Below are 19,180 nucleotides of genomic sequence, written 5' to 3'. Positions count from 1 at the left end.
CCCATTTAATGATGAAAAATATCGTAGGCCTAACTGTAGACCCAAAGGGAGGAAATAAATACACCAAAATCAGTGACCGTTTTGCGCATGGAGATATATCCTCGGCTATGAATGGACATGTGAATGTAAGGGTGCTGATGGAGAGCTTCTCTGTTCTTTTACGCCAAGACGGGTTATAGACTAACCACATGTCTTGTACATGGTCCTTGTTCGTCAATTGTTCGTTAGTTGTTAATATTTCAGTTATATAGGCTTTGGTTAGCTAACAAACATTTTCTATACGCAGTAGTAGAGTGTCAATGTCACCCCATATTACAACAGTCTATAGCCAAAAAAAGTAATTTAATTATGGAGGGTTGGTATTTTAGTTCATGTCGTTATAGGATCATGATGGTTAAATAAAAATACCAATCCAATACTTTTACGTGTAATGGATAGTTTCATTGCCGATTCTTAATAAGCACTAAAGTTTACGCGCACATACCTTAAGTTATGATAATTATGTGCAGATATTAAGGTTATAATTTGGCACATTAAGATGAGCGCACAAATGAGAGGCATCTAAAACCACCACTCGGCATGTACCGTATTTTAACATTGTTTAATCAATTTAAACAAAGACGTTCAATAAATAATAATTGAATGTGAGCTTGTACTGACAAAAGACGCTGACTTTTCTAAGAGTGAGTGGCCCATTGGGTGGGTGAAATCTCAGTGAGAGTCATGTTTGATGGAGCGAGAGTGATGTTTGATGGAGCGTGAGATCAGAGTGAAAATGAGAGGACGTCTTGACTGTAACGGATAAGCAAACAAGTGAGGTGAAGCCTAGTCTATATCAACGAGATATAGAACAAAAATGATCACATCTACTACTGTATCAGTAATTCTCTCTTCATCTTCTTCTGTGTTCTATCTTCTGTTCATTGGCATGTTGATGTCAACCATGTTTTCATGGGTGAAAAATATAGAACTGTGCGTAACATTTTAAGTATTTCATGAAGTGGGAAGCATATAGGCCTTAGCACTTATGCCTACTTGAGATACATTGACATTTATATGATAATAGTACAGCCTATCTGAGTGGTATTCCTCTAAAGATTCCAATAACATTTTAACGTTTATTATTTTGAAAAACTCTACAAACTATACCTCCTGTTTAATAATGTTTGGGACTTTGTTTAACAAAAGTAAATAACTACTTTCTATATTGCAAAATGTTTGAATCAGTAGACCTATAGCAATATAACAAGCATGAGAGTGTGCGCTCTCCCAATAGCTGGACTATGACAGAGACAGCTGGCTTGGACTCTCGGCTGAAAAAGCCCCCTTGGTGGACCAAACACAACAACACTGACCTTTCCACGGGGGAATGGGAGATGGGCTTTTGACTGAATTAGCCATAAAGACGTCTTGCTATGATCTTTGTTCGACTGAAAGAGTGGTGGATATTGTGCTTAATATGAGAGGCATTTTGCACAGCTTTTGCGTGCCCCATATGAAATATTAGTCCATTCATTAACGCTCTTTCACACCAAGGATCCAGTGACCATATGGGTTGGACGTTCACAGGACAACGCGTTTGATTATAAACGTTTATATATTTTCCTATAGGCTTACGTCCTAGAAAGAGTCATGATAACAATTGTTATGCCATTACATTTCCCATAAACGTAATTATAAGAGATGTAACTTTTTTGGTAGACCTGATTGATTCCTGACAGTTAGGCTACATTATTAGTCTACAAACTTAAGGTTTCTGATTCAAAATGTAAATAAAAGTTGGCCTATTATGACATTTCCACAACAAACAGTTTGAAAGTGTTAATAAAATTTGTTTTTGAAAAGTTATGCCGAAAACACATTTGTTTCACATATCATCGAACTGAGTTTTTGATAACGTTCTCCCCCTTTTGGGAAACTGAATTGCTTGGCTCTCTCCCTCTCACTCCGTTGATGATTGATCTACTTTCATTTAGTCTACTTTTTTACCTTGAGTAACGAAACAAAAAGGTTGAAAAAAATGTGATAAATTACAAATATGCTAATTTCATTCATAGGCAATGTAAGTGTGTCTAGCTGAAAGTGAATAACGCCTTGCAGTCAGTCTGAGCGCATTCGGGGAACCGGGACCCCAGGGCGCTGATCAAAGAGACCCTTTCTCTTTCATCCCCATTATTCTCCTCAAAACTATTTCGATACAATATGTTTCCGTGATGCACGTCATGTGCCTGGGACACAAAACTCGTTGCAATCCTGCTAAATGTGTCCAGCTCTTTTGTTCTCCAAGATTTAGTTCTTCAAAGTTTTTTTTCTCCCCTCAGTTGCCAGGTTCCAGAAGTGTAAAAGCATGCATCATTTTTCACCAGGTCTCGTTTTAATATTCACAAAAGGAAATCTATGAAACAGGCCCTTTAGTTGTTCGCTGGTTTGAACTTCACTGCTGTCCAACTGATCTCTTTTCCTATTCTAAGCATTGCGCAGCAGGGATGCATTTGCAAGACAAATGCAGCTGAGATTCAAGTGGCACAAAACGGTTCAGATAAATTCAGCTTTATGTGAAAACAAAATGGTTACATTTCAAAAGACAAGACGTTTGGGTTTACATTCTGATAATATTTTAATGGAAGAACTGGTATATATTTACAAAAAGTTACCATATATACTTCAAAGATATTCAGGAATGTAGACTATATAGGTTGAATAAAAGATGGTGCAAGGTGTAAATCAATAATGACAAATGCATATATTATTATAATTGGAAGGGATTATATAACTTGCAGACAGTGGGTCTATTCAACTTGTGCTATAAACAATCAGTTTTTCACATTCTATTCCAAAGAGTTGAATCAAATGGTAAAGCTTGAACTGAGTAGTTCTGTACTAAGTGACCATAAACTTGGAGACTTGTTAAGATGGCTGAGAGCCATGGTGTTGGGAAGTTTTCCAGCCAGCACTTACTCTGATTAACCCTGTATGCTGAAACTCTGCTGGACTCCACCATACCAGCAATTGCTATTTATCCAGCATTTAATGAAAGCAATTACTTTAAGTCCAAAAAAATTCCCCACTTTGTCTTACAACCAATGCAGAAGCTCTGAAAGAGGCAAATGTCCTGAGTAAGAAACCCTCCTGAGACTTTTAAGGGACATAATATATATGCCAGCAGTTTCTATGACAACATGGTTACCCTACAGCCCATAGTGTTTTACTGAATGACCGGCTAGAATGTAAAAGTGTCTTATTAAAGTCACCAAATGATGGACTGTTGAAAATAACAAGGAGTTAATGTATAATCACATAATGTTTATAAAGAGGACTGTGGGACAGTGAAAGAGAGTCATATTCTAACCATCATCAGTAATAAATGACATCCAATTGAAGGAGAAATTGCTAATTGATTATAAGCCTGTCGTTTAATGTCATGAGGTTTGGCATGAAAGGGGCCTGCAGCAGCGGACTGTGGGGGTTTGGCTTATTTTCCTGAATGCAGCCTGGGAAAGTGAGATGTGGCTGGCTGGATTAGTGGTGTACCACAGTTTCGCGGGCCCCCCAAGCAAGGCCTGAGCAAGCCCCCCCCCCACAAAAAACTTAACTTCCTACAATTCTACACATTTTGCCAATGAGGATGAAAGAAATTCTTGCTGTTTTAAAGCTGATTTACTGCAACTGTACACATATTGCATGGGGCAGAGAGAAAAATTAGGCAGACTAATTCTGATCTTTTTTCACTAATTGGTCTTTTGACCAATAGATCAGCTCTGAAAAAGATCTGATGTGAAAAGATCTGATGTGATTGGTCAAAAGACCAATTAGTGGGAAAAAGATCAGAATTGGGCTGCCTATGTAAATGCAGCCTTAGGCTACTGAAATGCATCAGATATGTATGTAACTTTTCAAATTTGTTTAATTGTCTGTAAAGCATAAATGTTGGTATAGGTTTGTCATTTTGAAGGGGTGCAGATTGCAGATGTGAGGGATGCTCTTTCCCTGGTATGGGACAGAGGGCAAGGAAGAGGAAGAATTCCACACAGCTCCTCTTCATCTCCTGATTCCATCTGGGATTCTAGAATAAAATAATGTGGCATTACTATATTGGCATCATGGGCTGTAAATTAATCCGTTAAAACAACTGTCATTATGATTCTAATATTATCATTGTTCTAAACCTACAGGATGACATGAGAAGGATGTATAATCTTGCAACGAAACTCAATGTGTGCAGTAAAGCATTTTTATAAATGTATCCATTTTTTGGTGTATTATTTGTTATTTCACAGATCATTGACACTTTTAGTCTGGACTATTGATCCATCCTTGTGGAATGATTCCCACCTTTACAATGTGTATTTTTCTTGTCCGGTTCAACAAATTGTGATTCAAAAGCAGTGGTTTCACCATCCCAAGTAATTTTTTTAACCAATAACATGAATTTGGGTACTGCCCATGGGAGGGGCGACATGACATCTCCCTGGCCAATTCTAAACAGGTCACGGACGCTCCATAGACCCCAAGGCAGTGGGAGGGGGAACTTTACTAAACCGTGTAACTGAATCAAACCAGTGGTTACCCCCTTTCAACAGCAGAGGAATGGCCATAACAATACCATTCACATTGTAGCACAGAGGACATGGTCCTTAGGGAGTGACTAGGATACTTTTTATTAACTAGAAAGCCAATGAGGCCCTTGAATAAAGAACATTTAGGCTCTTTCTCTAATCTTTTTCTTTTTGGTTTATTTGCTTGCTTCTATTTGTAGTAGTTATTCAAATATGAAAATTGTTATTAGATAAACAATGTTTTAAGACTTGGAAAAGGCAATAAAATGAAAAGGATACTGAATTGAGAACGGGGCTCTGATGTGCCCTTCTACTGACCTAGAGGTTTCAGGGTGCTTGAACACATCAGAATTCCCATTGTTGAAGTTGATTAATTGAGACTGATAACTTACCATGAACAAAGATTGTAATAGAGTTTAATGCGGTAGGCCTGGGTTTGTAAATGCCTTATTCACATAGCTTTGTACTGAAGCATATGGGGGCCAGACGTATTCACTGACAAAGACAGACAAAATGTATTAGCCTTGTATGTTCTTCTAACAACCCTTTTTTGAGGATATTTTTTTGGGGAAATTCACTTAGCATTTTAAAACAGCTTGCCATAAAACCAGAAAATGTGTACCCTTTTAAAATGTTGTTTTAGATACCATTAACTTGTATGTGTTTAGATAAACATTTTCTTGGAATGTTATACAGATTACAAGCAAACACTGGGTCCTTATTGCTAATAATGACAAAAGTATTTTTAAAGCAATATGCATAAATATAATATGAATTTATATTAATAAGAACAACTACAGTTAGGCCTATTTAAAATGTATAGGTGACAGACATGATCAACAATTATACAAACATTTAAAATCACTGCCTAAAGCTTATCCTGTATTATGAGCAATTTAATATAAGTTCCTTGTTTATTGGAAGCCCACCACTCAGTCAGTATGTGAACCCTTTCCACTCAACTGGTCAGCAATCAAAGAGCACGACACAGAGCACGAGCGTGCAATATAGGGCCAAAATCATTCAGACCATCTTAGATTACTGACTCACAGAATACACATAATCTGATGTGTGACAACAGTGTTAACCAACTCTTACTAAGTGTCAAGACCTGTATGCTGGCTGGTGCCTTATCTCCAATGTTTCAATTATGGAGTGTCAATGGTGATCTATGGGCTAAATTCCCATGGTTTAGTCAGGGGCTGGATGCATGATGTAGAGGTCATTGCCCACGGACCAATCGGTCTGAAGACCAGTGGCTTTTCAACTTTGTCACCCTCCACCATGTTGTTTGTCAGCCATGTTGACTCTACGCTATTGCATCAGCGGGCCCTTTGGACCTCTCACACAAAGCTAGGTCTGTATCAATGGACACTTGGACAGGGCTAGACTAAGTCATAAAACCTCACAGAGCATACAAATAAACTTACCAATATACAAATAAATTACCTGATATAAAATCACTAAAAACATGAATTAACACAAGTACAACTAACAGTTATACAGCTAATCATAATGAACCATGAATTATAAAATGTATATCTATGTTTGCTATCGAATTTGAATGGATACATTTAACCAAAAGTTACACAGTGGGCTGTCTAAGACATTTGAATAATATCATATCTGTAACATTAAAAAGTGTTCAAGGGAAAGGAGGAAGTAGCTAGTCCTAATGTCACAGACATATTTTCTTAGGTTATTGGATTGTTTAGATATTGGCTACATATTTCAGCAGGACGACAGGGTAATCTATCAGATTAATTTGTTGGCTTCTGTGCATCAGATAGTTCTGTCTGAGCGAGAGCTTTCATATTGACAGAAGGAATTAAGCCTCCTACTTATCTAGCCTAGTCATGTCTGCTAAGCTCATTAGTGGGGATCCCAATTATCAGAAAGTCAATAGTGCACAAACAGGAAGATTAGCCAGGAGCTTAGCCAGGTTGATTCCTGTTTCTGTCACTCCTGATACCACGTTAACAAGGGATCCCAATCCTATACATCTGTAATCCATTTCCAAAGGCAAATGGACATGTATCTATATGAACTCAAAGTCATTTTTCATCAGGCAAGTTACACTGTGTGTTGGGACAGTAAATATAGGTCTTTGCATATAGGTAGTAACCATGTCTCTTTATTGAAAACAATACACCTTCAGGGATACTGAAATAATCCATTCCTGAATGTCCTTTTCTAAAGGTATTTAGGTAATTTCTTATTTGACATGTTGGGGCTGAATCCAAACATTAGAAGCACATACTTGCATCAATGACAATGGAACTTTAGCTTCAAAGTTTGAGTTATGAATGCATGTCTCAGGTTAGGATTTGGTCCTAGTGTTCGGTTAAATGAGTTACCTGAACAATCTGTTCTTCTGCCACTCAACACACTGATGTCAATGATCTCACCGGTCCTGTCCATCTTCTGAAAACCTCCAGTACCTATAATGGGCTGACACAGAAAACACGTTTAGCTGAAGAATCCAACACACAAGAAGTTAGAATACATTTCTGCCTTTTTCTTTTGATACAAACCAGAGGTGTCCCTGTGGCATAGCTGCTCGGAATTTTGAATCCATTGTACACAGGACTTTGGTAAGAACCAGCACTGTCCATCTACAGGAAATAAAATAGACATTCATAATACAAGATATCTTTATAATTGGAGCAGGCTACTGTTTGCAATGGGTTGCATTGATGCTTAGAGTGATAGGTTTGCAGTGCGATCAGTGTATAGCACTGTGCAGCTCACATCCATAGCATTAGAATCTTGACACCAGTTAGCTTTTTAGAAACATCTTTAGCTTTCATCATAACTGTCTTTCTAATGATTGACTGCTCATGGTGAACAGCCATGTGTGGAAAAGAGGGGGAAACAATCAAAAAAGCCGGACCCAAACCTATAAATATTCTTAAGCAACTTCCAATTAAGGACTAAATGACGGGCTACATGGGGCTGCACCTGTTAAACTCTGATCTGTGTGATCTGATGTACCCATTTGAAAAACAAGACTGGTGTGTGTGTGCATGTGTGAGTGAATAAGTGAGTGAATGTGTGTGTGTGTGTATTACACAGGTGTTGATTTCCTCTGGTTGGAGAGGATGGAATTGGCTGACAAAAATCATGCCAAAGCCCATGTAATGGTTTGAATTTTATACTCAGTGAAATGTACTGTATCCCTACTAGATGCTCTTTTCAGATCACTGTACTGCCCATACCTTTATCCAAATGTATTAATATATATCTTTACATGCACTATCCCTAAAAATCCATCCTAAAATCTCATTATGAATGCTTTGTTCCTCACCATGTAGTTGACTGAGGCATGTTGCAGTGAAGCTGCCTGCCGCTGTAACGTCTGTCGCAAGAACATCTCATCTTTGATGGCATGGAAACTTCCAATGGATGTTTGAGAGAAACATTTGCTCAAAAACAACATTTCAATATAATTAAATAAAATGTCAACTGGCTCAATATTTCTTTATTGAATAAAAGATACAATTGACATTCTATGATCAATTTGCTATGCGCTAAGTCAAAGTTAAAATACATTCATACATACCTCGCCTTCAGAATCTCAAATTTCTTTTCCCATATTCCGTTACAGCGAAACAACTGCCTTTGGAGTCTTTGGTAAACAACAAAGTAAAATACAGTGTGAGCGAATTAAATCCCATGTTGAGCCAGATGCACGGAGTCTGACATGCACTGAGATTAGCGTGGTAGGTGATCCTACTATAAATTATTGTGCTATAGCAAGGCTGATCTTTAACACTGCAATCATCAACACTGTAATACTAGTAGATAATGCACTATAACATGTAATTGTCTAACCTATTCATGTCCCTTCTTTCCAACCCAAAATGAGATTAGATAAAGTAGGTACATACTTCTCTATATCTTGTTTCTGTAAGGTCTCCATCTTTTTCAGCTCATTAAGTTGTTGGATCAACTCCTCCCCCCCTTCAGCAACCTGAAACTATAGAAATAAACTAGTGAAGATTCCAATAATGTGTTCAGCGGTTTTCTTCTCCTGCTTAGTATAAATCATGTCATGTATGGATATTGAGGAGAGCAAATCTTACCACAGGTTGTTTTTCTGCTGCTTGAGCTTTTAAGACGGCCTCCTGAGCAAGCATTTCTCTTTTTTGTTTCTCCTTCTCCTTCTCTGCACTCAATTTCTCATTAACTTCCTTTTCCACAGCATGTTTCTGAAATAAAAACATCAACATTCAGTTTTGGTAACTCACATTGTTATCACTTGACCATCAGTTGCGAAAAAAGGAACAATAGGATTCTGGAGGCCCTTGTGTGTTTTATCCATTTTCAAACTCAATTTAAAATGGGGGGCCCCAGAGTCACACAGTACTGTGCGGTCGTTGCCGTTTAAGATGAGGGAGGACGATTATTTTTTCATGAGCATGGCCTTATTTCTATTACAGCATATTGGATGACTGGAATTCATATTCCACTCACCCAGCTCAATGTCACATTGATAGGTTTAGAGCCAGCGCAAACTGTCTCTAACCAGAATAGAAAGAGGAGTGGGAGGCCCCGGTGCACAACTGAGCAAGAGGTCAAGTACATTAGAGTGTCTAGTTTGAGAAACAGACGCCTCACAAGTCCTCAACTGGCAGCTTCATTAAATAGTACCTGCAAAACACCAGTCTCATCGTCAACAGTGAAGAGGCGACTCCAGGATGCTGGCTAGGCAGAGTTTCTATGTCCAGTGTCTGTGTTCTTTTGCCCATCTTAATCTTTTCTTTTTATTGGCCAGTCTGAGATATGGCTTTTTCTTTGCAACTCTGCCTAGAAGGCCAGCATCCCGGAGTCGCCTCTTCACTGTTGAAGTTGAGACTGGTATTTTGCGGGTACTATTTAATGAAGCTGCCAGTTGAGGACTTGTGAGGCGTCTGTTTCTCAAACTAGACACTCTAATGTACTTTTCCTTGTGCACCAGGGCCTCCCACTCCTCTTTCTATTCTGATTAGAGCCAGTTTGCGCTGTTCTGTGAAGGGAGTAGTACACAGCATTGTACGAGATCGTTAGCTTCTTGTCAATTTCTCGCATGGAATAGCCTTCATTTCTCAGAGCAAGTATACACTGACGAGCTTTAGAAGAAAGTTCTTTGTTTCTGGACATTTTTTTTGAGCCTGTAATCGAACCCACAAATGCTGAGGCTCCAGATACTCAACTAGTCTAAAGAAGACCAGTTTTATTGCTTCTTTAAATCAGAACAACAGTTTTCAGCTGTGCTAACATAATTGCAAAAGGGTTTTCTAATGATCGACTAGCATTTTAAAATTATAAACTTGGATAAGGTAACACAACGTGCTATTGGAACACAGGAGTGATGGTTGCTGATAATGGGCCTCTGTACGCCTATGTAGGTATTCCATTAAAAATCAGCTGTTTCCAGCTACAAAAGTAATTTACAACATTAACAATGTTTACACTGTATTTCTGATCAATTTGATGTTATTTTAAATGGACAAAAAATGTGCTTTTCTTTCAAAAACAAGGACAATTCTAAGTGACCCCAAACTTTTGAACAGTAGTGTATATACGTAATCTTATATATATATATATATATATATATATATATATATATATATATATATATATATATAGAGAGAGAGAGAGAGAGAGTGAGAGAGAGAGTTGGGCTAATGAGGTTTCTGTCTGAACGTTCCGAGAACGCCACTTTCTCCTCTATAGCTGTTGCTATAAACGCATTGTGCTTTATATTTCTGATAGTTTTTAGAACACCTATGAAGATATCCAGTGAAAGCAGACATGCAATTTGTTGACACCACAACACAGTACAAACTTGGATACACATTATCATGAATCAATAAAAATGTCTTAAAATCGCTGCTCAGTTTTGCTTGTTTACAGAGGGTCATTTTATAGGGAATTGTCGGTGGCACTCGTGTTGTTATATCACCAACATTCCGAGAATACAGGCGCTAAGATGGCAGCCATTTTAAAACCTTGCCAAACGTTTTATATATATGGCTCTGGGGGGCCCTATGTTTTGAGTCATCCCACTAACTCAGGTCTAACAATGGTTGCTTTAAACAAACTAGTGGCCGTTATAATCAGAACCTAAGGCAGCATTGTGAATGGCCATGTTAGCTGATTTAGTGCACATGGTCTGGGGCGTGTGAAGGTCAGGTCAAGTCAGGTCACTGCTGGACATCGGCTTTTCTTAAGAAATTGAGAGTCCTCAAAGACCAAATTGTGACTCTCAAGATATATCTAGTTGTCTTTTGTATCAAAAAGACATCTGTAATATCAATAGCCTAACCCTGCCACTTTGTTCTGTAAGCAGAGGGGTGGGGCTGGGGATATGTATGCTCATAAAAGCGTTAAGTTATAATCCTCAAAAATTATTCCTTTAAATGCTCATTAAACAGCAGAAAATTTTACATACTGTGTCTTTAAGAGTATGTTCCCATAATCTGAAGGACTAACTCAGGTCTCATTATAAAGGCTTGAGACAGAGAGCCAGTTGGTTCCTATGTGGAAATGAATGAATAGGGAAAGACTAAGATTTGCCATGGTGAGTGGTGGGTGTATTATAGCTGTGTTGTTAGTCTAGTTAAGACAAGGATGTCAGGATGGGGTTTCCATTCTTCTCAGTTTGAGAGAAAGAGAAAGGAAGGCCTTCTTGTCACCTTTCAGAAACTCATTGTCTTTAGAAAGGGAGAAAAGGCGTAGGTGTTTATCCGTAACAACAGGATGTAGCCTACAGCCAGCCACAGCAGCTTGGATAAAGCACCAGGCCATAACAAGAATACCTTACCATATACAGTTGAAGTCGGAAGTATACATACACCTTAGTCAAATACATTTAAACTCACTTTTTCACAGTTCCTGACATCTAATGCTACTAAACATTTCCTGTTTTAGGTGAGTTAGGATCACCACTTTATTTTAAGAATGTGAAATGTCAGATTAACAGTAGAGAGAATGATTTATTTCAGCTTTTATTTCTTTCATCACATTCCCAGTGGGTCAGAAGTTTCCATACACTCAATTAGTATTTGGTAGCATTGCCTTTAAATTGTTTAAATTGGGTCAAACTTTTCGGGTAGCCTTCCACAAGCTTCCCACAATAAGTTGGGTGAATTTTGGCCCATTCCTCCTGACAGAGCTGGTGTAACGGAGTCAGGTTTGTAGGCCTCCTTGCTCGCACACGCTTTTTCAGTTCTGCTTGCTTTGTGATGGCCACTCCAACACCTTGACTTTGTTGTCCTTAAGCCATTTTGCCACAACTTTGGATGTACGCTTGGGGTCATTGTCCATTTGGAAGACCCATTTGCGACCAAGCTTTAACTTCCTGACTGATGTCTTGAGATGTTGCTCCAATATATCCACATAATTTTCTTGCCTCATGATGCCATCTATTTTGTGAAGTGCACCAGTCCCTCCTGCAGCAAAGCACCCCCACAACATGATGCTGCCACCCCCGTGCTTCACGGTTGGGATGGTGTTCTTCGGCTTGCAAGCATCCCCCTTTTTCCTTCAAACATAACGATGGTCATTATGGCCAAACAGTTCTATTTTTGTTTCATCAGACCAGAGGACATTTCTCCAGAAAGTACGATCTTTGTCTCCATGTGCAGTTGCAAACCGTAGTCTGGATTTTTTATGTCGGTTTTGGAGCAGTGGCCTCTTCCTTGCTGAGCGGCCTTTCAGGTTATGTCGATATAAGACTCGTTTTACTGTGGATATAGAAACTTTTGTACTGGTTTCCTCCAGCATCTTCACGAGGTCCTTTGCTGTTGTCCTGGGATTGATTTGCACTTTTCGCACCAAAGTACGTTCATCTCTAGGAGACAGAACGCGTCTCCTTCCTGAGCTGTATGACGGCTGCATGGTCCCATGGTGTTTATACTTGCGTACTATTGTGTGTACAGATGAACGTGGTACCTTCAGGCGTTTGGAAATTGCTCCCAAGGATGAACCAGACTTGTGGAGGTCTACAATTGTTTGTCTGAGGTCTTGGCTCATTTATTTTGATTTTCCCAAGATGTCAAGCAAAGAGGCACTGAGTTTGACAGTAGGCCTTGAAATACATCCACAAGTACACCTCCAATTGACTCAAATGATGTCAATTAGCCTATCAGAAGCTTCTAAAACCATGACATAATTTTCTGGAATTTTACAAGCTGTTTAAAGGCACAGTCAATTTCGTGTATGTAAACTTCTGACCAACTGGAATTGTGATACAGTGAATTATAAGTGAAATAATCTGTCTGTAAACAATTGTTGGAGAAATGATTTGTCATGTACAAAATAGATGTCCTAACCGACTTGCCAAAACTATAGTTTGTTTATAAGAAATTTGTGGAGTGGTTGAAAAACAAGTTTTAATGACTCCAACCTATGTGTATGTAAACTTCCGACTTCAACTGTAAATTCATAACATTTTCCAGTTTGATCATCATTGATTTTTCTTTCTTTTATAACCATTTAGGTACTGAGGAAAACTCCCAGCAAAATCGTCTTGTATGACTTTTGGTGCCTTACAGACAACTCAGCTCATTGCACTGAATCCATATAAAATAGCAGGACCCAGAGCAAACTTGTCAACTGGTAGACCATGGCCCTGAGTAGGATGAGACAGTACATATTTTCCATAGAAAAAGTTGACAGATCCATAATGGTCAGGCACTATGGTCCCTGTATTGTTAAGTCATTGTTTATGAAGTGGACTTTCAACTACTCATTGTGGCGGCCCATTAAATCAGGCTAGCCAATCCACTCCAGCCATCAGCGTGTTGTGTCAGCTGCATGCATCTCTCTCTCTCACTCACACACACACACACAACATAACCCCACTCCAAATTCACACACACACACAACATAACCCAACCCAACCCCACCCAACCCCACCCCAAACACACACACACACACACACACACACACACACACACACACACACACACACACACACACACACACACACACACACACACACACACACACACACACACACACACACACGCACACACACAGGAGCTGTCTGGCTCTAAGTGGTCAGTGTGTTGACAGAATCATACCTATCCTCCCCCCCAGACCAAGGAATGAATAAGCAAAGGTGGGAGTGATATGTAGCTGAAGTACTTCAGCTTTATTGTTGAGTAAACTGTATAGTCAATATAGTAGCGGTGTTGAGGTAGGTAGGTGTGTGTGTGTGGGAGGGGGGGGGGGGGGGGGGGGTTTATCAAGGCTGGGTGTCAAAGTGATTTAGAACAATTATAACAAAGTATAGATTTTGTGCTTTAAAATAAATCCAGCTGTGGTAATGTGAGTGTAGAAGCTATATGGTGTTATGCCATAATGAGGCTGCAGGACTTTAAAGTTGCAACATTCAGCACTTTTTGTTTTACGTTTCTGAAACCGAAATAAAAAGGCATTGCCTACACATTCCTTGTGTCGTCTCAAAATAGTGCCATGACAGACACTTCGTTGATGATTTCACTTCGCTGTTGACTTATGTGGAACAGGTTGTATTTTAACCCAACTCCCATGGCTAAAATCAATAGGACAGAGACAACACGTGCGCACATTACCCCCTCTCTTTGCTTTATGAGCCTAATGTCTGCACTGATGGACTAACTGTCCTTCACTGGAGAGACCCAGACTTTTAAACATCCTGACACTGATAGCAGCACTTGACCGTGGCACGTTTTTACCTGTAGGGAATTTGGAAATATAATGGTGGCTTCCACGACTCGCGAAACGTGTGCAGCCAGGTCATGTCAGTTACTTACCTCACTCTTCCGGAAGTCTTCACTGATTTGTATTTCTTTTTCCAGCTCTTGTTTTAGCGACTTCATCTGTGAAATTAATAAACAGGGTTGTTACAGAGAAAACAATCCTATTTTCCTTAAAATACATTTTCTGAATGATAAAACAGTACCAAATGGTTTATCGATCTAGTCTTGAGAAATTCATTGAATATCATTCATTAGCAACACATGATTATCATCTGAAGAGATTACGAGAGTATAATGATGACACTGTAGTTTGTTCATTAAGTACTTTTGCAGATAATGATTTTAGGGATAAAGCACTTTACAAAAGTTTTTTTTTTTAAACCAAGCCAATGAGAATTATTCAATTTAGTTAAAAAGGACACTGAAGGCCTTGATTCCGTTGCATTGAATGAAGAGCCCTCTAAAGACACTGTGGGTGGACACGAATATCATTCAGCACAACAATAATGTGGGTAGAGCAAGACAGGACCCACAGGCAGGGTTCTACACTGACATTTTTTACAAAGAGCACAGTTGCTCTTAAGTAAAAAATTTTAGGAGCACACAAAAAAATATAAGAGCACAATCAAAACATACTTGAGGAATTAATGATAAGAATTGCCAGCAATGACAAAACACTGGGTTTAGGAGCACCAGAAGAATAGATTTATAAGATTGAGATATAGTCTATATAAGGCCTATATCATGAATCTTAGCTACATCCACTGAAGAAGCTCTTTCTTTTCCTTTCTTTCTGTGCCACCAAATGTTTGCATACTACTGGTAAAGTTCCCACAAGGATTATGATAACTTTCATCTGTGGTTACCAGGTTCTGTACTTAGTTAGCTAGTTAATGCTGTAACATACACGCCAAATGGTTGCACTGTAGAGCCCTGACAGGGCAAGCTAGATGCCAGACTGCACCTGCCTGTATGATTGACCTATCGCTACGCTGCTTTCATGACTGTCCGCATTCCACCAGGCCTAGAATTGGTACAGGGTCCCACAGTATTCCACAGTGAAAAGGTTATGGGACATGGACAAGACTTCCTCCCATGGTGCCCTTCCATATACTGTGTGTGACATTTTTGCCTGAGCAATAAACGGGTCAGGATGACATATTATTGAGTTCTAAACACTAACTCCTGATTGCTTCAGTTGCATCCCATGACTCCCACAGTTTAAACTTTAGTTGACTAAACTTAAATAATCCTCTCCTTATCACACACTTAAAAAGGTAATTGTGTTGCAGATTATGAGTTTTACGGTAGCTTTTGCACAGATCTGTGCTCTTTTGCGTGATGAAAATGTCACCTTATAGCTCCATATACATTTCTGTTAAAATAAAATGATGTTCTTACAAGTACAGATGTTTTGTAAAATTTATCCTTGATGCAAGCCAATGTACTGTTGGTGTTCTATGTGATTGTGACATTCAGGGATGAGGGAGTGAGTCTTGAGATGGGTAGCTGAAGCTTACACCCAGCTGGGCTTTCAGCGGCTAGGCTTTGGCCTCCCATTGGAAGTCTCTCCCTTGGGGCCCTACAGCTATGGAAGAAGCAAATGTTCTGCTTCATTGATCAAAGTCAGCAAAATAATGTGAAAAACGTCCTCTTTTTTTTTCATTTTACATTTTTATGCATAAACACTATAGTAGCACTTAACATTGAGTTTGTCAGTCACAGGAAGGGTACAAAAGGCCTGGTAACAAAGACATTTGAAAAGAGGGGGATTTGAATTGTTACACTAAATATGTATAATCCTTTTGACTGATGATTGAAATTACATTAAGGACATCTTTATTAGAAGTCTTTAACTAAAGCTGCTCCTTAGAAGGAGTTTGGATACACACCATCTGCTCCACACACCATTAACCTCTACTCATCCCTGGCTGTTTGGTGTTTATTGAAGTGAAGAGAACAGGGTCTATCAATGAGACTAACTTTTGATCTCTAACCAATCTTTTTTTGTTGCTGTATTTCTAATGGTGATCATCCTCTGACAAAGATCGCCAATTAGTGTTGTTTTGATTATGATGAAGCCCAGTATCTATGTTCAGATTCCTTTTACTGAGTGCTTTCTCTGATGTTCACTTTTATTGAACCATTGCACCTACAGGTCCCAAAATGACCTAGATTATTATTGGATACTAATAATGCATCCTTCAGGTGGACAATTGTTTTGTATGTCTAAAGAAAACTATGATTAGAGGGAGGAGAAGGCCTGTAGTAAATCTCAAGTATTCTGTGACAAATTAACAAATAATTTATACCTTATATAATGAATATTTTATTTTTATCGGTACGCAGTTAATTACAATAATCAATGAGGTGAGACTTACTTTAATTAGATTTAAATTATGTATCCTAACGACCCTATGGGGTCAGGGCAAGGCATTCAATAAAGTGTGTTAGAAGTGGCCAAATTGAGTGCTAGAGTAGCACAGGAAGTGTTAGCGTTTAGATTCTACCACTGCTGATTAGTATCTTTAAAGTGAAAAGAGAAGGGGGCTGAGAAAAACCATTATGACTGGTATATTTGCTTTATCAACAATCCACGTCACCCATTTCTATGGGCAATTGTCACGTTCCTGACCTGTTTTCTTTTGTCTTGTATTTATTTAGTTGGTCAGGGCGTGAGTTGGGTGGGTTTGTCTATGTGTGATTTTCTATGTTGGGGATTTTGTGTTCGGCCTGGTATGATTCTCAATCAGAGGCAGCTGTCAATCGTTGTCCCTGATTGAGAATCATACTAAGGCAGCCGGGGTTTCACATGTGTTTTGTGGGTGTTTGTTTCCGTGTTTGTATTCCTGCCACACGGGACTGTTGTCGGTTGTACTCATTTTTGTTATTTTGTTTCGTGTTAGTGTTCAGTTTCGTTTTAATAAATGATCATGAGCACTACCCACTCTGCGTGTTGGTCCGATCCATGCTCCTCCTCGTCTGAGGAGGAGAACGACTATGACGACCGTTACAGCAATGATTGCTACCTTTTGTAAATGAAAAAGCCACAGGTGTAGTTGTTTTGTAAGAATGTATTTTTCTACATTGACCAAATCAATACGACACCTGGTAGGCCCTTTAAATAACCAATAAATATATACTGTAGGGTAGAGCTGTTCAAAAGAGTTGAGTAGTATGAATAGTATGAGCATGAATAGTAAAACTTGCACAATTTCTATCATTTCAAGCACAATTCATTAAAATGATCTGGCAGAATTCCATTTTTCACACCACATATGACTATTAAACAGATCATCTACCTTTACAGTATCAATAAAGAATGATAAATAATCCTAACCCAACACATTAAAGCATGGCCTTCAAGGCCCATTCGCCAAATGTTGTGCCAATGGAACCACAGTACTGCGTCAAATATTAACCTTTATTTTCTCAGTGACAGCTTGATAATACCTCATAAAACCATTTAGATTGTCTTCCTCCACTTACCAGTTGCTTTACAGTAAGAGAGACGCAGCAATGTGTCGGCATCCTTCATTTTGATGACAAAACTAACAGAACATTCACCTGTACTGAAATCTAGCAGGGCTCTTGTCTTACCTGGCATATGCTAGCAAGGCTTTTTTCCCACTCTATATGAGTGGACTGCAAACACTGCCAGGAAGATTGCCTCTTAGGCCATGTAATGTGGATAGAACAGCAGTTCAGCATGGGCAGGGTTGAGGGTGGAGAACTTTGAGACATGTTTTGTAAACATAGTTTTCTCACCAGCCAAATTCAACATTGACTCACTTGGAGGTCGTAAAGACTGGTGACAAGGGAAAGGATGCTTACCTTCTTTCTGGCGGTGTCCTTCTCAATGCTGAGTTGTACTTTCAGATGATCATAGTCACTGGTCATCTAGAATTAAAACGGGGGGGGAGGGGTGGTCACCATAAGCATTTCTCCTAATTCACTCCACTTTATACAAAACAATGCATGGTGATCCTTTTTGCTTTACATGTACATAAATGTTTTTCTTTATGCATAGTTGCAAAATAACCATTGTTGCATGTACCTTTTGCAGGGCTTTTTTCTCATCCTCTAACTTTGCTTTCACATCGTTTAGATTATGTGCTGAAAAAAAGTAAAAAGAGCACTTTAGTTAGCTGAGATGGATAGCAAGAGACAGGAAACACTCCTACTTTCATCTGGTTTCAGGCTATCAGAGGAATAGGGTGGAAGTGGAGAGTAGGCCTAAGAGACAGGGTTGTTGGAGTTTGAGAGAGTAGTGTGACATGACGTCCATCCACGTCCCATTGAGTTACGGCGGTGGCCTGAGAAAGTCCACTTGAATCCAGTGTGGCCTGGGTCCTGACAGGGTTCTGACCTGGCATTTCACCCTTGATGAGCTTGGCCTGCCACCAACTGTTCCTCTGGTGACCTAAAAACACTAAGTTCAAGGACCAAGTATGGGTTTGCAAACTTTGCACCCAACTTCTTCAGATAAAGCTCTTATAGTTGGTCACAGCACATACAAAACACTTACTTGATTTGAATGAATGACATATAAAAGAGGAGATGCTCTTTGGGCAGACACCACACACCACATTTTAAGAATATGGTTAAGGTCATATTAATGAGATACGCCCTCTTCAAAACCCCATCATTATGAAATGTAACATGTAGCAGTCAACGGAGGCCTTGGCGCTATCACATTTTATCAGGTGAGATATGTTTGTGCTCCGTTTGTATCTATACATCCGGGGGAACATATTCAGATGGTTACCTAAGTTACATAAGCAATTAATGAACACCAAACATTTAGAGAGATAAAACACTGATCCTTGAAAATACACCTGTGCACTGTTTACTTTCTCTTGAAGGACTCCCACACTGTGGACTGGATGGCCA

General features: G+C 39.1%; 1 protein-coding gene across 3 annotated transcripts in view; it reads right to left on the bottom strand.

Annotated features, from left to right (window-relative positions):
- Nucleotides 1-2,598: 2,598 nt before the first annotated feature.
- The window catches only part of c17h10orf67 (chromosome 17 C10orf67 homolog), a 22,360-nt gene continuing 5,778 nt past the window's right edge, over nt 2,599-19,180 (bottom strand). For 2 of the 3 annotated variants that reach the window (XM_055866846.1, XM_055866845.1), the window contains 10 exons: nt 18,345-18,403; nt 18,122-18,187; nt 14,342-14,407; nt 8,642-8,767; nt 8,447-8,535; nt 8,119-8,184; nt 7,864-7,951; nt 7,091-7,171; nt 6,914-7,007; nt 2,599-4,063 (listed from right to left, as the gene is read on the bottom strand). In XM_055866846.1, the coding sequence (XP_055722821.1) occupies nt 3,942-4,063; nt 6,914-7,007; nt 7,091-7,171; nt 7,864-7,951; nt 8,119-8,184; nt 8,447-8,535; nt 8,642-8,767; nt 14,342-14,407; nt 18,122-18,187; nt 18,345-18,403 (857 nt within the window). In that variant the 3' untranslated portion in view covers nt 2,599-3,941. The remainder of the gene's footprint in view (nt 4,064-6,913; nt 7,008-7,090; nt 7,172-7,863; nt 7,952-8,118; nt 8,185-8,446; nt 8,536-8,641; nt 8,768-14,341; nt 14,408-18,121; nt 18,188-18,344; nt 18,404-19,180) is intronic. The other variant, XM_055866847.1, reaches the window with a different exon arrangement.

The sequence above is a fragment of the Salvelinus fontinalis genome, chromosome 17, assembly GCF_029448725.1.
Source record: "Salvelinus fontinalis isolate EN_2023a chromosome 17, ASM2944872v1, whole genome shotgun sequence".
Lineage (NCBI taxonomy): Eukaryota > Metazoa > Chordata > Actinopteri > Salmoniformes > Salmonidae > Salvelinus > Salvelinus fontinalis.
The sequence above is the reverse complement of the archived record's forward strand: the minus strand, read 5'-3'. Positions and strand labels throughout refer to the sequence as shown.